Consider the following 26310-nt stretch of genomic DNA (forward strand, 5'->3'; position numbering starts at 1 on the left):
TTTTTTTTAATCTTGGAACAACTGTTAGGTCTGGGAGATCACATCAATCACTGAATTTTTAATTTCATTTAATTTAATGTAGCATTATCAGCCAGCGATAACATAATATTATTTTTTTAGATTACATTAAAATTGTATTAACATTTAAGCACCTTGTGCAACTCTTGGTTCTTGGGTGATTAGCAAATGTACTTATCTCTTACCCCCTCATCTATTCCACTTCTTTATTAACATCAGTGTTTTATTGTAACAAGAACACCACCACCGACTGTTAGCTATCTGTTGCCTAAGGGTATGTGCCTTGAAACAAAAAGAAAGAAATCAGAGTATATAAATATGGATCAAATCAGACGTCTCTATCTTTTATTGTATTTTGTTAGCTTTGCCTTTACAAATCCCATATTTTACATCTGCCCTGTAGGTAGCAAAAGTGCAAATTTTAGGCGTTAATTATTTGCTAAATCACATATTCAGCTACACATTTTTCATTTAGAAAATGAAAAACCTGTGGTGAATGCGGATAAAAACACAAGTGAATAGACACCTTTCAAAAACTAAATGAAGATGTGAAAAGAAAAACGGATATATTTTTTTCTTTTTAAAATTACTTGATTAAATCTGAATGAACAGAGAAGAAAAAAAAACTTCTTTAATATTGCACGGATCCTCTGTGGATAGGTTTAGAAACTTTTAATGACCCTTTGTTGGCAAGTTGCAGAACTGTTGGTGACACAACTGAGAGAGACAAAGTGGTGTTATTTATTTCTCTGTTTAAAAAGATACCCATTAGTAATACAGTGCAGATAGATGTTTTCACTGGAAGACTACAAGCTAGATTTTTTTAAAGAATAACAGGGTTTTTTTTTCTGAATTAACTGGATTCAGTTATCTAATAATTAAATGACCCTCTTATCTTATGACAAGTCACTGGAGATGTTAGACGAAGGATCTGGGAGAATAATGAATCTAATATAACTCCTAAAGCACAGGATCTAAAAAAAGTCACCTTTACTTAAGGTACTTGCTTTACCTTAAGTAAAGGTGACTTTTTATTCATATATTAACATTTAGATTTTGTTTGTCAACACACATCATATCATATGACATAACAGGCACAGTTCAAACCACTGCATCGCTGTGCCGTCTTACAGTATGTGTAATTAGCAAGTAACAAATGATTATGAAACAATTCTGTAGTTACCGATCATGTGGGTGAAGTCCACATCCAATCTTTTATTATAGACAAACTCTGGGTCCATCCCGCTGCGATGGAGGACCACCTGAGACACACACTCTTCTATCACCTTGTAGTACTGAGGCCTGAAGGGTCACGAAACACAGCAGAACAATTAGACAAACCACAGAAAGATATGAGTGACGCAAACTCCTCAAGGCTAATTAACCACAAATGAGTCTGTTATCCAGAGGTCACAAAATGCCATGTCAAAAAGGGTGCTGCTGGACAAAATAGGCACCCTATTAAATTTGATCACCCCTTACATGGAATTAGCAGATTAATGGGTACACAGAACCCAAGTATGTGTTAGCCTTTCAATTTCAAGGTGACTGACAGTAGCCGAGGCCATGCTTGCCCTCTTGCATAATTTGCAATCATCTTTGCCAATTAGAGAAACCATAAAAACTGAAATGTAAATCTAATCAGTGTAATGTGAGTAATTGAAAGCACAATGAATAGAAAAACATGTCAGCCAGTTAGGAGTGTAACAGAGTGCTTGGTGTTTTCAAGAAGGTTGTGCGAATCAGCCCGAGAGTCCGACTCTAGCACACAGGTTGGTATGTGACCTTTTCTCTGTACCATTATCAGCTTTAATTGCAAGTGACATTTAACAAATACAATGGCAGTTTAAGCTTCCAAGCCAAGAGATAATTATTTTCTAACCAAGACATTGACCAGAAAACCATTAAATGTGAAAAACTGACACTTAATGATGTTCATAAAATTAAACCTAAATTATGGATTTTTTCAATTATTTTAAATATAAATGAATAAATACAAAGTATCCTTTATACAGGTGCACACAGATAGGACCAACTAATTCTTTCAATGCTATTTATTTATTTTTTACTGGGCAATAACAGTTATTATACAATTAATTGATGGAATATAGCATTATCAATTGGACGAACAGCATAAACAGCCTAGTGGTTCAATAATTACATGAACTCCTTTCATCTCTTTTAAATAAACATATTTTTAGTGGGTGCAGTGAGCAAAAGCTATGTCCCTCTGTTAAAAAGCACAATTACATGGTACACCAGTCCAGAAAGGCTTTCACTGGCAAATAATACTAATTTAATGTAGATTAATTCTATTGTTATTTAGAAAATACATGTGTATTTGCGAGCAACCATTTGGGTGTATAATTTAACAACAAGAAGATGACAAAGCCAACACTGGAAAATCTGTAAATCTGTATGTGGCTAATATTAATTCATTATTAGTTCATTTATAGCTTCCTAAAAATGAAAATCCAAGCTGCCAAAAATCCTGACATTTTATTCCATTTTTGATCTAAATAAGACACTCAAAGTCTGATCAAAGACTGCCCACCTGAATGGCTCTGTACCAGAGCATTACAATGAAAGAGCATTAATGTCACGAAAAATAAATAATTATGTTAGCAGGCAGAACCGTGAATAATGTGTCTGCTGTCAGGTGATTTGTCTGAAAAGATAAAAAAAGTACATCATTCAAGTATGTATCTGAGCAAAAAGGAACACACTTTGTTATCAAACATTAAATGCAGAAAAGTTTTTTTGTTGTTGTTTTTTTTTTCTTCGGGGCTTTAACTCTACACAAAAATTCAAAGGCTATGTTCTGATGATACCTTGTGGGTGGACAGACCATATCATGTTATGAGCAGGAATATGAAAAGCCACAAAATTCTGAGCCAAAGCAAATAAGAATAAATCAGCATTTAGGTGCTCTGTTTTGAAAGCATGAAATGCCATACATTAAGCCTGGTGGATTCGCCCACTCACGACTGGAACAAGCGAGTGAAAGCTCACACATCGCCCTGCATGGCTTAAGCACTGTGGCACTCGGCTTACAACTGTCACCAATGTACACCACATTATTATCTCAATAAGCCGCCCTATTTTCCCTCCGTCCTCCATCCTCCGCCACCACCACCAGGCGGATAGGGGCTGGGTGGAGATAACTACAGACGGAGAGAGTGACCCAGAACTGTCAGGCCCCTCCACAGTGGGCAGGGCTGGGCTCCAGAAGCAAGCATATGTCCCCTGCATCGTTCCCCACCTCTTCTTTTACTTTGGCACCTTCATTTCTTCCAGTGATAGCTTGCAGTTCAGCACAGCCCCAGCCACTTGATCCAGCTCTGCTCCACATAGCCAGTGTAATCCCCATATCACCAGGCTCCAAAAGAGCAGATCTGCTCTATATTTACTGGGTGGGTTTGATGTGCTCCCATTCATTAGGCTTGCAGTGAGAGATTAATTATCAAAAATACACCAAAACCCCAGAGGGGAGAAAAACAACTAGTGTTGTGTTAGAAGGAATTACAGTAGACAGAGCAGCTGCCCATTATAGAAGGTCTTATTATTAGAAGACTAATTATAATATTTAATGAACGCTCATTTAATGTTATTATTTGAAAGGAGAATTAAGGAGCCAAGTGTAGCGTTAATTCAAATTAATACAATGACAAAGAAATGTAATGTCTTACTTTGTATAGAAAAATACAACTACAAGTTTATTCATGTGAAAGCTACCTTTAAAAGACTTCCACCAGTAAATAATTCCAGTTAAACCCATCCATTCACTGGCCTCCCACTTTGTTTTAGTTTCATGTTGTGGAAATGGTATAGCCACACTTTCCCGTTTCACTTTCACCCAATTTTAACCACAACCCTAAAAGCTGATAACTTTTAGGGCAAAGGCCAAAAAATGACAGATAGTATCTATTGGAAATAGCTGCATGCAGTGTAACACTGTGTCCTCCATCATCCTAACTGCACAGCAGAGATGCACGAGGGGAAAAAAAGGCCTCAGTCATAATGCATTTCGGGTGATAATGTTTGGCTATGAGATTTTCCTTGCATTTGTTATGCAGGCTCAAGAAGAAAAAAATATTCAAAAACATATCTTTAAAAAGACCGTCAGATTTTTATGAGTTTTGGTACTGATCTCTCTTTACTGCCGGCTTACACTGTGGACACTCGAGCTGAGGTGGACATAGTGATACTGGATGGTTAATGTGAATTCTATTTCTCACTTCCTCAGAATAGATGAGGAATACATAATTCATAACTCGAGGGGAACAGCAACTTGTCTATGGTAAATTCATCGTCCTCCTCACAGCTTTCCTTCATCTTTGAACTCTCTTTTTTAAGTCTTATTTCTGCAAAAAGATCTGACATAGCAGCGAAATCATCAGAATCACTCTATTTAGAAGAGTGTCGACCTTCCCGGCTACTGATATGTTTCCTCTTCAAAGGTAAAATAAAAAGCAACCCCCACAGGTTAAAATCAATTAAATTAAAACTACCGCCTCTGCTAACCAGTTAAGTTGCAGTTTACAACCATATCTGTATAGACTCATAATTTATGTAGTGAACACTTTGAAGAAATATAATACGAGGGCAATGTTAAGAATTCAGCAACCTGCCAAGAATGAAATATCTATGGTGTTGAATCGTGGGCAGAAAATGTTCCCTCATTTTCCACATTATGTCAAAGTGAAGTCGACTTTGGACCTTTTGGATAGAAAATGTCACCGCTTCATCACTTTATCCCATTCTACATTCATGTAAAATTTAATGTACAGTAAGTTAGCGTTTGAATTCCTGGATTAGAGCTGTCTTAGATTTCATAAAATTAGGCCCAGTTGTTCCTGAGGAATCAACACTGACGTGAATTGGACGAAATGATATCAGACCTTTACCTACACCCCCAAAATCTAATCAGTACTTGCTTGAGTTCAAGTGAATCTCAGCACCAAATTTAAAAAATGCAGACAACCTGAAAACTAAATCTGTTTGTCCACTGAGGTTGCAATTATGGAGGCATTATTTTATCCCTACAGTATTCTGATCATTGTTTTTTTACTTTGGAGTTCGCAATAAAGGGGATTAATGAAAAACGTTGTGTTACAACAAAATCACACTCCAGCTAATAATCATTCTGAAAACTGACGGCAGCTACAAGCTATTTTTAAAGCTTTTCTCCCCTTTCAGAATGTCGTTACAGTGTACCCGTCCAACATTTTTTGTAAGTTAATGCTATTTTTCTTTACACACCTTAAATTAAAGCTGAAAGTCTGCACTTTTCACTTAAAATCTACTACAGTGGTACTTTTGGACCCAGTTGTGCAGCTGCTTTTCACATTTTTCATATCTGCTAATTCGTGCTCAGTAACAGGGATGTTCACAAATTAAACAAAAAAGCCTCATTATTTGTCAGATTATTGACAAATAACCAGGCAGAAAGCACCAGCATCATAAACATGGTTGAAAACACCAGCTCCTTAACTTATAGAACAAGGTACTAGCATCCACCTGTCAGTCAAAGCAACCAAGTCCCTAATGTTAAACCTTGAAATGTATGCTTTTTGTAGCACTTTTTATGGGGAAAAAAGTAAAGGAAAAACTACACTAAACTTACAGAGAGCACCACAAGGTCATCAGTCAATACAAAGTTAGTGGTAGGTAAAAAAACACAAACACAACTTACCTGATGTAATAGTCATTTCTGATGAGCAATAGGTGCTGGAGGATTGAGAGGAAGTAGGTCTCTGAGGCAGTGTCTTTCACCATATTGGACAGGAGATGGTACACCTCATTCATATCAGTGCAAGAGTAAGGTTAAGGAAAAACAACTTTACTGCAGTGACATGTTCTACTTTTTAGAGTTAATGCAGTTATGGTTAACTTCTTGGGAAAAAATCCCCAACTTGAACTCATTATTATTCAGGATCATTCAACTGCAATAAACATTTAGATTTTCATTACTTCTCATTTTCATTATAGTTATTTATCTTTGCCAGCTTTTCTTACAAGGACTGTGCAGAAGCAAACAGAGATGCGATTCCTCTTATCCATCCTCTCTCAAGAGAGCTAAAGCAGTGTAAACAGCTAACTTGTGGAAAGGGATCAGGAATGAAAAATGCTCCCTTTGGTATCCTTTTTATTCCAGACTTTTCAAGAGACGGAAAATTAATAAGAGAAAAACTGGCTTGAATTTTTAAGCGAAGGCTGATGAGCATCAGATTATTCGTAGGACAAACGTATGGTTGAGTCTCAATGCTGAAACTGAAACTGACATGTAGGAGGAGTAAAAATTGATTTTATTTAATTTCCAAAAGTTATCGACTACATCTTCTTTTTGCATTTCCCAGGGGGAGGTAGTGATGGCTTTGACATTGAGCACAGACATAAAATTGTTATTCTTCATGTGTAAATATGTATTTGTAAGTGATGAATTAAAAAAGTTACCGAGAGAAAAACTTTTCAATGTTCATGTTATATTTAATGCAGGAAAATATTTGTGCTGTTCTGATAACCTCCTTAAAGTGTAGCTCTAACAATTAAAAAAATGAGTGATCTGGAGTCTGTTTGATTTGTTTGCTTGAGAAAAGACGATTTCCCAATGGGCACTCATCTTCTCCGGAAAAAAAAGTGGAATAAGCCTCTCAGAAATGTGCACACAGGCAGAAAAAAAGTAGATTAAGCTTGCAGAGATAAAAACCTGATTGCCATCCTAACACGAAGTGCAGATCTTGACAATGTATGTTAAAATATTTACAAAGAGAAACGCAGCAACTACAAAGCAATCGAGTTAAATTTGCAGCATGTTGGCACCATATGTCGTGATTTCCCTCCATCCTGCTTTTGGTACAGAAAATATCCGTTAAATGAATGTGCAGAAACTGATCTACGATCTTTATATGGCCCGGCTTGCTGTCACCCATACAAAACAATGTGCACACACTGCAACTGGAGCAGATCAATTCTTTTAAATACTGTTTGACAGTCCGATTAATTGCTATTAATTTCAACAATGTCTGTAATTAAACTCTTATCCCATATCAAATTTTTAGAGAAGCAGGGATGGGAATACAGGCTTCTCTAAAGTATCATTTTGCCTTCCTTGCATTAGTGGAGTTTGAAGCCTAGGAGAATTACCAGGCCTGTGAGATTCAATTATAGCCTCACCACAGCAGCATTTGAGAGGACATGAGAAAGAGCTCACACTGGGAAAGTATCCAACTAGCTTCATCTATCACTAAACTGCAGACATAAACCTAATGTAAAATGCCAATCTATTCATTGGCACCTCCTTTACGCTCACTTTCTTACTCTCTGTCTCTCTCTTTACACTATCTCTCCAAATAATGAATAAACATGAGTGGCAGTCAAGTGTGATGTAGGCCAGTCAGTGGTGGGGTCAATCAATCACCATTCCACAGATCATTAATATTTATTAGTGGCCTGGAGTCACCTCCTCGGCACCTGGACCTGGGTCGGACACAGAGGAGACAGGCCTTTTCAGGTTAATATTCATGAAACTGCTGCAAGACACATATACAGTCTTCAGGTAACAGAGGTACTACCTGTCTATACATATATAAGAATGTGTCCGCATGCAGGCAAAGAGACAAAGGGTAGCCCTGGGCGTTGAGATTATGCTCATACCTAACAGATCAATACCAAATTGTCCTTCGAAACAAACATTGGACCTTCTCATTTGTGAACCTGCTCAAGCACATCATTAATCTAGGTGTGCTTTTTCCCCCTACATCTGCTCTCCACATACACATACATTACCTCCTCCCCTAACCTACATGTGTCAACAGAAACTGTCACTCACAGTAGCACTTTGTGCATGTACTAGAACTGTGGGATTTGGTGGAAGAAAAAGGTTGTGGGAATGAACATCTGCATAACAATGTCAGAGTCTGGTTTCTCTGCTCACAATGTCAGCTATTCATACATAGCCTTAGAGAAGATTTGTGAATTATTAAAAGGTTCTTGTCTGGGGTGCTTGAAGAAGTTTCCAACTTGGGACTAAATTACATATCACCTTATTAACTTCTACTCTGAGTGTTTGGAGTTAAACGGACATCCACAGAGAGCTAGAGGTCAAAATTCACCTTTCTAAATTGGAGCAGGGAAACGAGAACAGACTGTTACTTAAACAGAAAAAAATATGATATGTTACCATTTAGGACAATCTCACTTCATGGGAAATTTTAATTGTCTACTGTAAATGTTAAATGGTAAGAAAGGGAAAGAGTATTCCTATTCGATATCTCCCTCAGGAGTCTTACTAGAGTCAGACCAATGATAACAGACAAAAGACAAAAAGTGAAGTGAAGAGGAAAAGAGCAAATAAAAAAGAGTGAAGAGGTTGGAGGTTAAGATTACAGGGTTATTTACCTAGTATACCTGGCCAGAGATGAAGCTGGATAATGTGCTCAAGCTCCTCTAATCCTTCTCTAATGAACAAAGCCACGAGGGGGCTTCAGCCTATAAAGCTTAACCAAACCCACGATATACACTCATCTCTCACTGCTAGTTCTGCAGAACTGTTCATCTGTATATTCTCACAGAGGGAGGACAAAAGGATATTCCATCTCTGCGCGGATGTCATCCAGGCGATGTGAGAGTTCGATCGAGTCCTCCTCCTTGTTCTCATTGAACACCCTCAGCTGGATGTCCAGCTCTTCTGTCTCTTTTAGCTCCTGCAGTGAGTTAGACATACAGTAAATAGTTTAGAATGTGTTTTAAGTTTTACCAAAGGTCGTCCTGTACTGCAGATTACAATGTTGCAGACGCAGTAGCATGTATGGGTTTGTGAGAATTCTACTATTCAATTTTCACAGGCTTCCACTTTACGGTATTTATAACTTAATTTATTCTAAAAAAAAAAAAAAAAAAGTAAAAGAAAAAAAAAACTATCACCAAAATTTCATCTCCCTCTTCCAGGTGTACAGAAAACTGGGAACTGAGATGCTGTGAACTCTCTCACTAAGTATTCCAGACAGTACCAATTCCTGCACACCTGTTCCAGCCACAAGGGGCTACAGAGGTGCTCTTTACAAGTTCTCTATGAATCACTGGCAGTGGAATTTACAGATGGAGACAGGGCCAAATGTAACCCAATTTCTGCAGGTATCAATCACCCTGCACCGTTTTTTGGGTGCACCATCTGTCTTCAGCAAGCAACGCTGGTTCAGAGGGAGGTGCACAATGGCACAAAAAAAAGGAGGGAAGGAGAAGAGGAGGAGAGCCAAATACATGCATCAAGGACTATAAGAACAAAACAAATTGTTCTTTCTTTTTCAGTGGACTATTTCTCTGCCAACAGCAACACTGACTCCTGAGCATAACTCATAATTAGATGAAAGAGTGTCAGTCTGAATGTCGGCATTAAAAGCGGTAAACGTGGCATTCATGAATGGCTGTACACTGAGCCTCTTTCATATCAGGGGGCAGAATTGAAGATAATTAAAGTAATGACAGTAATAATCAACAGGCGCAGCTGGGATGACTTATTAACAACTGGCTATGTGACATCTTCACCCCACTTGTGACAAATGAGAGTTTGAATGATGAGTTGGAGCTCGTTTGCCTTTCGGCTCATGCGAAGATGTGTAAGGTTGCCGATAATGATGCCTGCGTGATGAGGTGCTAGCAGTGCATAATGCTTGGCACAAGCTTCTACTACTACTAATTAAATTAAAACAATAAAATGTATTCCTCTAGTATTTGTGTAATGAAAATAACTCAGTTTAACATCTCAATAATTTGGCTTGAATGCCTGAATGCTGCCTGACCACAATTACATAAAACATTCACATCACAATTATTTGGAAGTTTAAAGTGCGCAAAAAGCTATTTGGGTTGTGATGAAAAGGAAATCTTGCTTTCAGTAATTATAATAAGAGAGAGGTAACTTGTCGTGGGAGGATTGCCAATAGCGATGCAAAAATTATGTTTATGACACGCATGTAAACAATGTGTTCTCTGGAGACTGCTAACTCACAGGAAGGATCTTCTTTAATCCGCATCTTAAAAACTCATTGCGCAAATGTATCCTGAAGTCCAGGTCGTCAGGGGAGGTGACCAGGGCATTGATCAGCTGCATGCAGGCAACCTGTGGAGCAGACAAAACAACGAAAACAAAACAAAAACAAAATCAAGAGAAAAACTCATGAGAAACTATCGACTAAATATTTTACCTAAAAAAAAAGTATCAACATCAGATATTAACTCAACTCTAAGATGCATGTTTAGTCTAAGCAGCGTAACTGTAATTTGAGGTGAATATTTGCACCTTAATATTTCCTTTCAAACTGCAAAATTACAGAAAAAACACCACAACGATGAGGCGAGGGAAGTAAAGAGAGACAAGTCAAATGAAAAATTGCAGAAAGTAGAAAATACAACCCTGGTATGTCTATTGACTATATGTGCATTATTAATGGATTTATTGGTAAGGAGAAATCCTCAAAGTGAGTGGTGGTGTGTGTGCCTGTGTGTGCTAGGTAGGTGGATGAGGCTGGCTTGGGTAAAGAGGAAATTACTGATGAATTATAATGACCTGTAACGTGTTTCAGGGGAGGAAGTCGTGAATAAGATAGTTTCCCTTAGACAGAGAATCGATAGCAGGCTAAAGGATTCCCACAGACAATCTAAAAAACACTGTCTCCTGAAACCTTGACCCTGTACTGTCGGTATATATGCGTTAATAACAGCAATCGGAACAATTCTGATTCTGTGTGGTTTCCCTGTGTAAGCTTTATGATTTTTCAAGGTTTAAAAATGCTATTTGGGTAAAAAGTTTGACCAAAATCAGTTTAACGTTTATCTGCATAAAGACCAACATTCAGTCCTGAATCAACTTATTACAACCTTATTACGACCTGAACACGCTTTTTATTTTCTACTCAGTGAAATGCAGAACAAAATTGAAAATAACGCCACTAACCTTTGATTTTTTTCTGTTACTGCAGCGCTCGTAGGAGCATTACAAAATGCATCCATATTCTCTTGAAAAGTGTACGTTTGTTGTAGTAAAGGATGCGCTGCAGCTGATTATGTGCCACTACTGCCAGGAACCGGAGTGATGACAGACTTCTCCGTGTTTGAGAAAAGCTTGAGGGCCTCAAACTGAGAACTGTGCACTGAAACCTGACATTTTACTGTATCCACCAGAGGCCAGACACATAAAAGAAACTCCACCAAACCTTCACAGAATTTGTGTGAGTGAAGAAAGTCATGGAGCTCATGAAAAATTCTTTCTCTTCTGCTGCATACAGATAGATACTTACATCAATCACCTCAAACATACCTCAGTCATGTATTGTGGAGTGGGAAGCGGTCGGGGGTAAGGGCATTATGTGTGTTACGTTTAGAGAGCTGCAGTGCTGCCAAAAGGGGGCTTCCAAACATCGTAATTAAAAGTGGCACTGCCAGGACGGTTTTAAAGTTGAAAGTCAGAGTTCTTCTCATGCTCGGCAGACAAGTATACCCTGAACTGGGGTAAAACGCATTTTAATCACATTAGCGAGGTCTAGTTCTGGAGCCCATTCCAGGTTTTGGATAAAAAGTCTATTAATTTCCTCCGAACCCCCTGCATCAGCAAAGCATTTTAATTTACTTCACAATTACCAGCTTCATTTCATTAACGGCAAAATTTAAAGGAAAAACAACAGTCTCCTAATAAAAGAATATCTACTTTCTCTTCTACCACCCGCCTCATCAGTTTCCTTCATGACTTTTCCTTCAAGACTTCTCAATCCCCGCAGCTAAAGTAATTTCTTAAGTAATTTCCTCCTTTTGGCTTCGCAAATACACGTTTTAAGGGGTGTTGTTATTGCTATTACAAAGTTTTCTTGTTGCTGAAGAATACTCGTGAAGTATCTGTAAAATGGAGGGGAATTTAAATGAAGCAGCAAAACGAATAAAAAAGAAAGACGGGAGAAAAATATAAATTAGGGATTCGACATCCTTTTTATTATTATTTTGTGATGTTTTCCAAATGAATGTGGAAATCAGCAGCGGTGAAGGAGGTGTTTGAGTAGTGCTTCTCAGCGTAATAGTTGTGCAATCAAATTGCACCTGGTTGTGGAGGTGTGTCAATGTAACTACTAAGTTTGGAAGCACGAATGCAAACCTAGTGCAGCGTGTTACAGAACAACAGTGTACTGGTTATTGTAGTTACCATTAAAACACAAAGGTCACTTTTATCCACCAAAGGTAATAAAAGGGGAATGACGAATGCATGCTGTGTGTGTGTGAATGCTTATGTGAGTGGACTTGTGTGTAACCTGGAGCTGCTGGGCCTCATGGTTCTCCAGTCCTTCCACAATTGGAGCAAATCTCTCTTTATTGTTCCTTTCTGCAGCAATTGTCATAGCAGCCAGAATCTTATCCAAGCTGGTAGAAAACAGAGAACGGGCAAACACAAAAGTCAACAAACACTTTTATCACATCGCTACCAGGACATTTGCTCACAGTTTTCACCTCAGGCATCATGTATCTTATTTTCCCTTGTGTGTTGGCATGAACATTTACTCAGCCCATCTTTGGTCAATCTGACAAATTCTACTGCTTTCAATCCCTTTATATACAATTTAGTCCTTTATTGTTGCAGTGTCTAATTTTAACTGTTACTAAGGAGATGGCAGACAAAAACAGGGTTTTCCTGCAAATGTGTTTAGTAGTCAAAGCAACTGTGGAATCGTGTATTTGGCTGAACGAGATAGGGTCCAAATTATTGCAGGGACAGCCAGACTAGTGCTCAAACACTCAAATACACCTATTGAGAAGGTAAGCAAATTAGAGCACTTGCAAAGGCTCAAGGCAGCTCGACTAAATAGAGTGTTGGGCAATTTTAGCCTCTAAATTCTGAATAAAGTATGCTGCACATAACCACACCCACACAAACAGGGCTGCAATAAAAGTAAATTCATGTCTTATGAGCGGTTACATGAAGAGTGATTCACAACATGTGTACCCAATAACTGGCAGCAAGTGGCCCCTGTCACTGCAGAGCCATCGTTGCCCTTTTGCTTTTGTTAAATTTAGGACAGTAGCTCAGCCTACTGTCATGGAAGTCAGGGAATAAATGCTATAGTATAGTAATGAATAATAATTAAATTAGCATTGTAAGTAAAGAGTCACACTATACCAAATCAGTGCATGTTTATGTATGTACAAACATGTGCCAAATAAACTTGCAATTTTGACTTTTCTTAATTTGTAAAGACTCAAACAATAAAATGTTTACGATCAGGAATAACCAGAAGGAAATCTGTGAGTGAGGAAGACCGTGCGCTTGACCGATGAGACTGTATGTGCAGACGAAGCCTGACACACAGATAAATAGAAGGATGATTCTTTGTGATAGAGGTTACAAAGTCAGACAAACGTGGGGAGCTGCATACTGAATAACTTTAAAGCCAGTTCAGACGACGCTTCAAAACAGGCAAGATAGATCTGCTTAACTCGCTGTGTTCCCTTTTGATGCTGTCAGCTAAAGTGGGTGTTGAACATGAGCCAGCGTCACAATGTTGGTTGGGGAGGAAGTTTCTGAGCTAAAAAAGTGACACCTCAGCTCCTTTGGCTGTCATTTCTACAAGATACGGGCATTTTAATGCAAGGCTATGATCACGGCGACGATCTCCATGTTTACTTCAACATTTTCTTGAATGCTTTGAGTGACACGGATGAGACGCACAGAGAGAGGGGGGTCTGTCCTATCGATATAGCCAGTATCTGCTTAAAATAGTAGTTGTGTATGTGTGCGTATGCATGCTGTCTCTCTGTACAGAAGTGACTGAAGAGAACATGGATCTATCTGAAAAATCGTTATTATATAAAATCAAGCTCGCTTTGGGAATGATGTGCATTGCTAAAATGTTCAGTCAAACTAATTGTGACTGATTGTCTGTATTTTGACTTCCCAAGGAAGTCACAGCTATGTGAAACTCAGTACCCCAGTACTGCTAATTGTGATAACCTGTTAATATAGCATTCCTGTCTGAGGCAACTTTAGAGGGCAGCTCTGCTACTCATTCTAGCCTTGACAATATAAAGACCCAAACATAATCCCTTGTTACTCTAATTACTAGAATTAATGATGGCAGGATTCATTAACAGTGCCCCCCTAATCCCTAAAGTGTCCAGGTTTGCACACCCTGGCTCAGTAGGACTGTTTACTAGAAAAATGGGAGAATAGTCATTATTGTTTTAGTGGTTTGACCCATGCCTCACCTTTCGTGACAAATCAAAATGTCTCACATCTATTTGTATTTGGTGTTTATAGAAGTAAAAAGGTTCTTTTTTATTACAAACAGTACATATAGTTATAATTATTTCTTGTCTGACAATTACATTATAGTAAACACATGTTTAATTGGCATCTTTAGAAGCTGATACTGGGAAGAAAAATCAAAACACAGAAAATTAAGAAATAAGAAAAAAATTGCCTGGATTAAAATCTCTGATATGAAACTAATAAACCTTGTTTGTTTTTTTTTTAAAAACATATGCAGTCATAACTGAGGCCTATCTGAATTGTCAGAGGTAGCAGACACATTCCTGAACTCAGCTTCTCCAACAGAATTTGTGGGTTTGTTTGTTTCCAGCACTGCATACAGACTGACTTTGAAGTGCCATTGTTATTCTAGTCTGGCCCTGTGGGAAACAATAAAAAACACTCCCCTAAATCCAATTTATACGCTGTCAGCCTGGTTGTGTCTGTAGCAAGCTACACTGAGTAGTTCACCACATTAAACAGACTAAACTGCATCATCTGAGCATGTGATCCAAGAGATTTCTACGCCGTCTAAGGTCACCTGTAAATGCAGTGGCAACTCATAGCAGGTAAACACATAAGCATGGGGTGCAATCTCTGTATGACTACATGCCACCCGGTGAGAGAAGATTGAAGCGACAGTAATATTACAGGGATGTCCTGCGCTCTTCCCTCTATTTCAGAAACAGGGATTTGTATATACAAAGCGGTGATGGGCCATGTCTTTCATTGTTTTTCTTTGTTTTTCCATCAGTCAATCATTTATTTCTATATCAGCTTCAATTTATTGAAAAATATATAGGAAACCTGAGAAATATGTGATCCTATCAACACTTAAAATCTCCATAGGAGATAGGCTAGGCAAAAGTACGGTAGCAACTTCAAAGGTCAATTCATCCACATGACCCAAAGTAAAGACCACAAATAAGACTTTTATTCAAATTCAACGTTATTTAAAATCTTTAAACCTGCAAAGAAAACCAAAGCTCCCAATTTAATGCACTGACCTGCAAACTGAGACATAACTTATTACGTCTGCAGACATCGGTGGTTGGACTTTGATAGACTACCTACGCATGTGAACGTGATGTCTCCGAATGAGCGTATTAAATTTAAAGGTCAACTGAATGGAACTTACATGTTTTCCTCTCCGATAATGCAGCAAGCGGAGAGAATTTTGACAATCTCTGTCATCATGCTGGTCTGTTTGGGGTCAATCGCTCGAGCCAACAGCGACAAACTCCGCTCATCTCCCAAGATCCTTTGCAGTCCATACTACGGGCACAAAAGAAGACAGGAGAGGATATAGAAAAAAAGTCCACTGGGTATAAATTAATGAGAACATTAGCATTCATAGAGAACTTTCACTTCAAGTAAAAAAATGAAAAAAAAATCTGCAATCTACGTAAGTTATAGTTAGCCTTAATTTTCTTATAAGGAGGGACAACGAGGCCGAAGGAGAAAATAGAGAGGATGATGAATTAATTTAATTCAGGACAGGACTATAGGGACAAATACTTATAGTCTCATGTACCTTGTAGTCTCCCCACAACTGAAAGAATGGGTAGAGATGACCACATGTGGGGATTAACTCTAAGAGAAGCGATATCAACAGTTCATCTATCCTTGAAATGTGTGCCACTTTTGAGAAATGAGCCAGACTACCCAAAAAAGGATAATTAAAAGATCTGAGACTGTGGGCTTGAAATGGTAAAATTAGCTTACGCTCCCATTATCCCAGGCTTGTCGGAGTTCAGATTCAAATAAGGTTTGGAATCTTGGCCTCTTGAGACATTTATAAAATGTTTAATGTAAGTGGACTAAGAGTATGCTCTCGCGTGCTTTTTATTTTTTTGTAAAATAAATTTACTGTTCAGCTGGTGAACATTTCGGGCCAGTGTCTCTGCGCACCCTCTTAGATTTTTTCGTTTGCGTCAGAGCAATATCACTTAATACTGACATGAAAAGAGGTTTTTATGTGGGTGATCAATTGGGTGGATGGCCTTATGTCAGTTGACTCATACAGACCTTATTGTTCATGAAAGCCTTCAAACACTGGATAAGTTTATGCTGGTTGCGTTTATCAATGGGCTCTTGCCTGAAGAGAAAAAGAAAAGAAAAGAAAGATTTTAAGTATCGTAATTGAATGAAAAGTATGTTGTGCAAAAACTCAACAATGAATATATGAGGTAACTCACTGTTTCTTGTCCAGCAGCTTCTCCAGTGCCTCCAGAAGAAGTCCGAGACCCTCATGGCCAAAGTTATTAACCCAACTGTAAATAAAACACATAGACAAAAAAAATCTGGTCACACGATACTCATTCTAAATTGTTATTGCCATGCTGGTTTGCTGTCAGCCACGCTGATTCACAGAAAGAAGCAAGCACAAACAACAATATTGCATTAACCTCAGAGGAAATGAGTCACTCAGAGTAATATCAGAGGTTTAACACTTAACTCGATAAATTGACTGTTGTAGTGATTTTTAATTCCTAACAGAAAGTGCTGCAAATCAAAAACCCTCCTGCCCTCTCTCTGACACTGAATACAGTCTGAATCAGTTTACATTTAAACTATACCCATTTACAAGCAAATGAACACCCATCCATCTTAACTAGTGTTCCCATTGCCAAGCAGTTTGTATCCAGCACCACCCCCCCCTCTGAGCTACAACGTTACTGTGCCAAAAGATTAAGCAATGCAAGAAGATAACATTGTAATCGATAATGGATCGCGGGAGATAACTGGCTATAAACCTCAGCGTATCAGGAGACGGCAAATGATCCAGTGCAGATGAGCCCGTTTGTCTAAGCCAGCGGAAGAGAGAGGCAGGAGGAGGCTGGGAGGGACTGTGTGGTCACAGCGAGATTATATCATTAGCATTACTTGTTTTTGGGCCTCCAACTGTCAATAATGTAAAATATATGGGGCAATTTTATGACATTAACGGGGCATAAGTCAATGATTTATCCCACCTTTTTGACAATGATTTGAAATAATAATGGTTTCAGTATTAAAGCCATTTGTATTGACTCAGTGAGTCGGAAGAGACCCTCAATTAGGGATGAGATGCATTAGCCTAAGGCAACTAGCAAAGTTGAGGTGAGGTATTTCTTTGATCTGTGACTAAATTAGCACGCACAACAAACCCTACCTACTATTACTCAAATTTCATTACCAGACAAGCAGCGCCAGTTTATAAGTTATTAATATTTACCGTGGTATATAATGATGATCTGTTTTCTTAATAAAAACAAAACACATTATAATGTTTAGAAATGTCTTTATAAATGTCTGTTTACCAAGAGCCTTCCAATTTGAATGTTTCTTTCCAGCATGTACTTTGCACATGCTGGAAGCCATAAAAGAAAAGAAAGACCAAATTGGCTCAGTTTACTGCAGAATAACAATGAAGCTGTATGTATATGTGATACAGAGGAGGTAGAAGTTAATGAAAGACTGGGACAACACGGAGGGAAAGGAGGCGACATGGCTCAAGAATCACAATTCACTAAGTCCACAGTCTTTGTTTATGCTCCTTAGTAATGATGGTAATGTCAGTCTTCGGAGAGCAGGAAATTGGACCAATATTTGTGAAGAGAAATTTGTTCATTACACAGTGTAACTGTAATATGGGATTTTAGGATGCTATGAGACATCTCCGAGGTGTGTGAGAGAACACTGCAGACAAAAACAAAAAAAAATACTATGTCCTCTGCCATAAGGAGGTTTTTACATAATTACAATTTCATGCTTTGCAATCATGTTCGTTATCACAGTAAACAAGGTGTAAATGTGTAGTATGACGACTCTGTTTTGCTGTCTGCAGAGCAGGATTCCTTCCACCTTCAAAGGAGTGTGTGTTTACATGTTAAGTACATTTTAGCAATGCTATTGTTATTTATAGTGGTTGATTTTTTTTACCTATTAATTTACAAATTAACACTCTGTGCTCACAATCTAGACAATGTGTTTGTTGAAAGGGTTATGCCACTTCTGTACTTTCAAAGGGTGCAACTATAATTCCAATTAAACTATGAGACTGAGAGTGTTTTGTTTGTTTTGATAGTGTTCGTTCTCTCTTTGCTTTTTTTTTTCAGTTTGAAATGCAAATAATAAACCCCCTTCAGTAAATATACAAATTGTCCTTTATTACAGGGTAATTCAAAAGGAAGATAAAACTTCATTTTTGATGAAAAAAATGCGTAGGTAGGAACATCGTCGGGTTTATAGTCGTGTTTTACGAAAAAGAGGAAAAAGGGAGTCTCCTGTTAAATACACTACATCGACAAAAATATCAGGACGCATGTCTTAATCCTAAGAGTTTCAGTCCTATTGCTACAGGTGAATAAAATCAAGAACGTAGCCATGTAGTCTGCCATTCCAAACATTTGTCACTCACAAGGTCACTCAGAAAAGTTCAGTGAATTTAAGCATGGTGCTATAATAGGTGCCACCATTAGTGAAATTTCTTTCCTCCTAGATATTATTGCAAATCACATCAACTTAGCCATGAAGTGGCAGACTACATGAAGTTACAGAGCACATACTGAGGCGAAGAGTACCTGCAGCACAGTTCATAGTGCAAAATAGCTTCTAATGCTCTGCTTTCTTTATATCTTGCTGTCAAATTGAGAATAAGTGCTGCAAACATACATATAAACACAGGGACAACAGAGTTTGTACAATTCTGATAAGTCTGAAAGTCATTAGTTGGTGTGGACATCTTTATTCTTCAGCACGGTCTGAAAGCTTTCTTGTGATTTCTTTAAATAGTTTTTGAGGCTTCTTGAAGAACATTGAAAACTCTTCTTTGGATAAGTTTTTAATGTCCTTCTAGTTCTTGTGTAATTTTGCATACTTTAGTGACATATCATCACGAAAAACCATGGGAAAAAATGGGAAAAAACTAACCTTACTATGAGATTTACAAATACATTCTTTTAGCAGACAAGCTGTACTAATTAAAAGAGAATGGAATTTGTAAATTAAGCAAGAGAAGTTTGTGGAAACTGCCATGTTTGCCTTTCTGTATGACTGCTGGACTGAATCAGAAAAGGCAGAAAAGAAGAGAAACTGGGATTGTCTGTGCCCTAAATTTTTCATCAAAAATGTGCGTCTTGCTGAAGGTTGCAACATAATGCAGTCCCCTAAAGGTTTCTAAGGCACTAAATGTTTTTCAGTCCTCCCTACATCCCAGACTGTCTATCATTTTCTGTCCCCTCACGTATACCCTTAGGTCCTCTACAGGTTGCCTTCCAAATGTCCCCAAAGTTACCACTAAGAAAATGAGAGATGGTACTTTTAGAGTGTTTGTCCTCAGGCTATGAAATGCCCCCTTTCTGTTCATCAGAGAACTTACCTGAATGGACAGCATACTATTACAGCAACTAAAACAAATAACCGTACTTTTTCCACTATAGTACGGTAATAATAAAGTAATAACAATGATGCCAGCCTCTGTAACAGATCTATATTGTTGTTTTTTAAATACAAAATACCTTCATAGTTAGTAAGCAGAGCAACAAAACGTGTGCTGCCGATGTGGCCATAGGCTCTTGTTTGGTCAAATGTAAAGTACCTTAACGCAGAAACAACATGAGATGAGATCCTTTCCTTATCACTTTCTTCTCCTAATGTGGGAATACATCTAAAAATTTCATTAACTTGGGGGAGAACTTGTTCATCTAATATTGATGGCTATAATCCTCTAGTTAAGTGCCACCAAATTGTGTTACTTTCTGCAATCATGTATATTCCCCAGGCAAAATGAAAAATTCATGGTTGGTCTTAGGGAAGCAATTTCTTATTTTATATTTTGTGGGGTTTTTTGTTTTTTCTTTTGAATGGGAGGGGCTCTGTTCGCTTGATGCAATTATGTTGCAGTTATGTTAACTGCGAGAAAATGTATGCAGTGAAATTCTCACAGCTTATCTAACAAACAAGAGTTCAAAATGAACTATATTTTACTAACAAGATTTGTGTTCAATAAAGATTTCAGGTCCATAAAGTCTAAACTAGATTGTAGATTTGTCTCAGCACTGCAGTAAAAAGAGCAGTTATGTTATAACATATACTAACCTAACAGGTCACATATGTTATATACATGCAACCAATGTCTATGCCTCTTATATTTGGTTCTGCAGCTCATTTGAAATGTAAAATTGTTTCTGTTATTATATTTACTATATTTTATACTAAACAAGAGTGATTCCTTTACAAATTAATAGCATTTAGATGGAAAGATATGCTGTAACTTTTTTTTAGCCTATACTTCTGAATCCTCAAATAAAACATGAAAAAAAGGAATCAAACAAGCTGCAGATGTACTCTAGGACAATGCTGTCAGTGCCTACACTTCTGTATGTTATTAAAACAAACTCAGAGCAAAGATCATGGAAAAGAAAGCATAAAGAACGTGTAGAGTTTTACAAGTACATCGCAAGGGAAGTGTTACTACATAAAGAGAAGATCACCAGCAACACTAAGTGACTCAACATTGGAAGAAGCAGCGAGAGGGAGACACTGTCCCACCTTGTTTGTCTGATCACTGGTCTTGTGTTTGGATAGACTGTGTGTGTATTGATTTCAGTTTATAGACCAGATTTATTATTTTATCAGGGCTTGGTGAAGGGTTATGTTACTGAAAGCTTCTGTGTCTGTAAAGCATCTTTCATATTATATTACAGGGCCGAGGCATACAACTGTTCCTCCTTGGGACTACTGGCCTATTCACCACTACAGAATCTGGACTTAGGGCCAAGGTGCCATGCAACACATAGGCCTGAAAAATAAATCTTGAAACCAAGCACCACCAGTGTCTATTTAGTGATTTGGCATGCCAAACATGGAGGTACATTACACTGTGATCAATATAAAAGCCACCCTAAATGCCTATAAAGCACAGTGCATATCAGATGACAGAAATTAAATATGAACATTATCTTTCTGTTCCTTACATACTTAAGCAAAATGCTTTCTACAAATAACTATTAAAAGCAGCAACATTTCACTTTCCCTTTTCTAGTGTATCACAGTTTGATGCCATTTCGTGGTTTGTCCTTCCACTCTACCTCCCTTTGGTGGGTACTTACCACTTATGACTGGGACTACCCGGCCTTGATGCTTGGAGATTCTCCAATATAACTGTCTTCTTGCACATTGTGTTGACTGTTCTCAAAGCTGGTTGTCGATGAGTGTTCTCAGATCTTAGCACGCACTATGTAATAATCAATGCTGTTACTTCATTTCTTTTGGCTCTGGTTTTGACTCATTAGTCTAGAGGTAAAGTATTGCTACTGGACCAACACAGAGATAAACAGAGCAACTAGCACTCTCATCCCCAGAGCCACATTATTAGCTTGGCTACAAACGTCATACATTATTTGCACACACTTTGAAGTTTCTATAATATATTACTGTGGATAGACTGATGAATTAATTCAACACCAGGCTGTAACCAGCAAGTATCAATGACAAAAACATTTGTTTTAATCCTACAAAATAATTCTTAAACTCCTACAGCCTGTTTCTAATGCTGTTTGATCCTTAGCCATAGAAACCTTTACTTCACACAGAACTGAGTTAAATATTTAGGAGACTGTAGATGAGCACTGGGGGAGGGGGTGGGCAAGGTGAACTACCAAGAGATTGAAATACATATTGAAATATTATGGACACCGTGTGCATCCAGCATCTGGCATTTATACATACAAAGTGAGTCAAAATCATTGACCTGTGCTGAACCTGACAGAGAACAGCAAGCAGGCAGGATGTTTCAGAGCCCAGCTAACATGCACCTTTCCCATCCGTGCTGCCACTTTGCTCAGCAGTCTTGATAATATCTTTGGTCTCTAACTCTGGCTGGCTATAGCAACTCTTAAATATGATGCATCACAGCATAGAACATGTTACGATTGCGTGTACCATATGAATAAACTGTTTCATAAAGTATATTCCTTGCAACCAATTTTTCATATGGTAAAGAAAAAAGTTTTATTGAATTAGAGCAGAAGAGCTGTCCACAGACTCATCTGCGGCGGTGCTGTTATTTCATAGTGCTACAAAACCAAGTAATACAGTCTGAGGACAATATACCTGGTGTCAGCACTCCACAAATGTAATTTCTGGCATAGTCAAGGAAGCGCAGGAACAAGAACAGTGCAGTACTCAAAGGGAGCACTTTGCACTTGTAATGGTATTCAAGTCTCAGCTTGATACTGAAACATGGCTTTAACAAAGACTAAAGATGTACCACACAGGTGAATGTGGAACTGAAAGTATGCGTGCGTATGCGCGTGCGTGTTTGAACATGAAAGGAGTGTGAGGTTGGAGAGTGGAGGTCTCTATCAGAGAGCTGACAGCACACCATGCTCCCTAGATACTTTGAAATGACTCCCCACGGAGTGCAAAACACTCTTGAAATTTCTAATTATCCCCAGGACAACACCAAGAATACCTACACACCAACATAGCATCACTGCAACCCGAAGGTATACGGAAACCAGTATTACTGCTAAAACACTGCTGGACACAGTGTTTTTTCTCAATTTAATTGTGTGGTATTGTGTAAAGCTGCGTTTATTGAGGAAGATTAAAGAATGGACCATTAGGTTTGACGCAATGTATCAACACATTCCTCAGGCTTCTGTAAAGATGAGCTTCATCTTTCAAGTCGAAGGAAATGCAATGGCAAGCACTTCCCTGAAAGAACTCATTCTATTTTCAAAGTCATTAAGTTGCCATTTTGTTCAAGCTTTTGTTGCTGCCACCTTTTAGAGGAGATGTAATTGCAGTATCAGTGTTCACCTTTGAGAACATGTTCACCAGAATTTGTGCCAGTATTTAATATCTGCAGACAACTAGTAAAACATTAGGACAGCTCTGCAGCTCTACTAAATTCTGAGGCAGAAAGGATTGCCTTTGTAGGTCACATAAGGTGATAAATCCTTTTATTCATAAGCATAAAGGAAAGTGTGTCACTATGAGAGTTTTCCACAGATCTGACATAAGTTCTCTTAGGATGTTTGTTTACAGGTCAAACTGGATTCTGTTACAAATATTTCTGGATTTTATTTATTTATTTTAATACTTTCGACTTAACTATACCACAATTTTATATATCGCATTATATCAAAAAGAATAACATGAACCGTAACCTATGAATAATGACTAAGAGCGAATACCAAGAGCAGTAATTATAGATTTATAGTCAGTTATTTCCTATATCTACCAGCTATTTTCGATACTGAAGCAAAATAGTTTCCAACGAAATCAATATAAAATTCAAATCAGATATGTCTGAATTATGTATGCATCACTTTGGGGCTGTAACAGATATGGCTATCTTGGAGGTTAACAGATGGTGTCATAAAATGAAATAGGCATCACTCTTAAAATATACGCAGACACTGAGGACATTTATGTCTCCAAAATCATTTTCATTGCCTGTGAAGAAGAAGGGCAAACATCAACTTTGAAGTCAGCCGCAAGGGTACAAACTAGTTAACTTGCTCATTTCTCACTCCTTCTCACGTCCACTGAGAGGACAGTGTCATAACATTCGTGCCAAATTTAACAGTCAAATAAAACTCTGACTGTTGTAAATGATTTATGTACTATCGTCAAAGTAAAAAGCAAAAATGCATTCTCTAATGAACAAAATTATTCTGAAACAACAGAAGGCCATAGCAGTTTTACCTTCAGGTTTCTACTAAACACTTATGTCATTTGCAGTTTTATTCCTCCTTGATGAGTAAGCTTTTCGGAGAACCCGAGGGTGACTGAGCGTGGTCGACTCTCACTGCCAAGAAAATGACCACACTGGAAAGTTTTTACTAACGGAAAATGATAAAACTAGATCATCACGGCAGAGAATTAAATTGCTATTTTTCTATTATTCCACGAAGTTGGATGGAAAGAAATAATGCTTAATCCGCAAAGTTCAGAGTCTGTCTTGTGTCCCGAGCTAACTCATCCCCCTGAACTTAAGCAGGGACAGCTGTTTTTTCTGCTACGCTTAAAAAAAAAAATCAAATTGACAAGAAGTCTGATTAAGCTTACAAAAGACTATCGAGGATAACAAAGTGGATACAGAGGATTAATTATGGATGATTCACTGCCATATTTCCACATCAAAAATGACAAGAGTTGAAACAGTTATTCATCTCTGTGAAGAATCTATGTCTGACAGAGCTATCTCATTGATGTCTACTGTGTCTGAATTCTCACACAAGAATCATTCATCAGTGCAGTGTTAACTCATAGCAGTCTTATTGAGGGCCGCTATTCACACTTTGTACTTGTGCCAGACAAGATTTCAGGCCTAAGCTGTCGAGGGGGTATACACAACCTGTGAGCTGTTTAGATGCTCACATTTGTTTCAATAGCCACAACAGCAGAAGGACAGATGGATATGCTTCTGCGTGCTGGTGTTAATTGGCTGTTGTACATGAAGCAAACAGAAAAGGCCGAGGGAGTAAGACTCAGGCAGAGTCCCAGGTAGTGCTATTACATTTAAAACTTTTATGCCAAGGGAGCGGCTTTCTTGACACCTTATAATTGAATTTGTATGAGTTTTTGCCAGAAATGTAAAATGTAAACAAGCTCAAGTATATTGATATATTTTTGCAGGTGAAATTTAACAAAATGTTTCATAATATCTAAATATATATCAAATTGTAGACATAGATTAAGCAGTAATCTTTAATGGTTTTTGACCATAAAGCATATGCAGAGCCCCGCGATGTCCTTGGCAGAGATGTCAGTGTTTCTCAGTGTGTTGTTCATTGCTTAATCATGCTGGGCAGTAGGACAGACAGCCAACAGGATGAGCAACTTTATGTCAGCAGGCATTGCAACTCCCCAGCCCATAAAAAGCCCATTACTACTGTTCCATGCAACCCTCAGTGCTCAGCCACAAGCATTCACCTGGGAAAAGCTGGTGAAACTGATTCAGACTCAAAAACACCCTGTGTGGCAGAGCAGCAAGATCATCACAACAACCCACACCTTGAATACACAGACACAGAGAGAAACTCTAGTGTCAGCAAATGTCTCCCGCCTCCACAAAAAGAGCCCGCAAGAAAATGCTCTAGATAAAATGTCTGACTTGTACCGTGAAGATTTCACATAATGAAAAGTTAGAAGCCCGGTTCAATTTTGGTTAAATACGTCTTAGGGATCTGAGGGCCAGCAGATCTAATATGGAGGTAGCTGCAGGGATTCAACAAAGTCACAGTGTAATGCCGAAGGCAAGACTGAGAGAACTAAAAAGCCTGGACAATGGAAATGTGCTTTTGTGCTGATAACCACTAAAACCCCTCTCCTCTTTTCTATTTAAAAGTATATTAATAGAGTAGCAGTTAGGATTTGGTCATGAACACTGAAACTACCAGATGCAAAAAATCTAAACATATGAAAGAGGAGTATTTCCTGTACTGGCTAAAAAAAAAAGTGTCCGTCGGCTGCTATATTAATAATGCAGAACTATCTCAATCATATCAATGTCTCCGCATGTGGTAAAACAGACAAAGAAGCAATGACATGAGTGGGGAAAGTTGGGTTGAAACGCGGCAGGATTTCTTTCCTCTCTAAATGAGAAAATAACGGGGTGGTAATTTTCTGTAAGTTGGCATCTCTCTTCACATCAGTGGATTAAGAAATTAATGAAAAGTGGCTAGTCAATCTGACATTTCTAAATTAAGAAGCAAGTATCCAAATGACAAAATTAAAAGGGGGAGAATGAAGTAGAGGATAAATAATTGGCTGGGGAAATTTTGACAGAAAGAGAAGTGGAAAACATGGCAGTTGAAGAAAAAGCGAGTGGAAACAGAGAAGGCACTGGATGCTCCAGGCAATGCCATCTGTGGGTGGATCTGCAAAGGCTGCATGCCACACACCTGTGTGGGACTGCCTGGGAGATAAGGCCCTCAGCACAATGGCCCTGTGGCCACCTGCGCTGCCAAACAGGTGCGCAGCCTAGCCAATTAAACTATTAGACAAAC

The 26310-nt window shown here is 38.2% G+C and overlaps 1 protein-coding gene across 5 annotated transcripts in view; it reads right to left on the minus strand.

Moving 5' to 3' along the window:
- The window catches only part of diaph2 (diaphanous-related formin 2), a 346148-nt gene that overhangs the window by 224989 nt on the left and 94849 nt on the right, over nt 1–26310 (minus strand). For all 5 annotated transcript variants that reach the window (XM_039620259.1, XM_039620258.1, XM_039620260.1 and 2 more), the window contains 8 exons: nt 16504–16578; nt 16334–16403; nt 15444–15580; nt 12315–12423; nt 10028–10138; nt 8611–8723; nt 5714–5830; nt 1202–1320 (listed from right to left, as the gene is read on the minus strand). In XM_039620259.1, the coding sequence (XP_039476193.1) occupies nt 1202–1320; nt 5714–5830; nt 8611–8723; nt 10028–10138; nt 12315–12423; nt 15444–15580; nt 16334–16403; nt 16504–16578 (851 nt within the window). The remainder of the gene's footprint in view (nt 1–1201; nt 1321–5713; nt 5831–8610; nt 8724–10027; nt 10139–12314; nt 12424–15443; nt 15581–16333; nt 16404–16503; nt 16579–26310) is intronic.

Source organism: Oreochromis aureus, linkage group 2 (assembly GCF_013358895.1).
Source record: "Oreochromis aureus strain Israel breed Guangdong linkage group 2, ZZ_aureus, whole genome shotgun sequence".
NCBI lineage: Eukaryota > Metazoa > Chordata > Actinopteri > Cichliformes > Cichlidae > Oreochromis > Oreochromis aureus.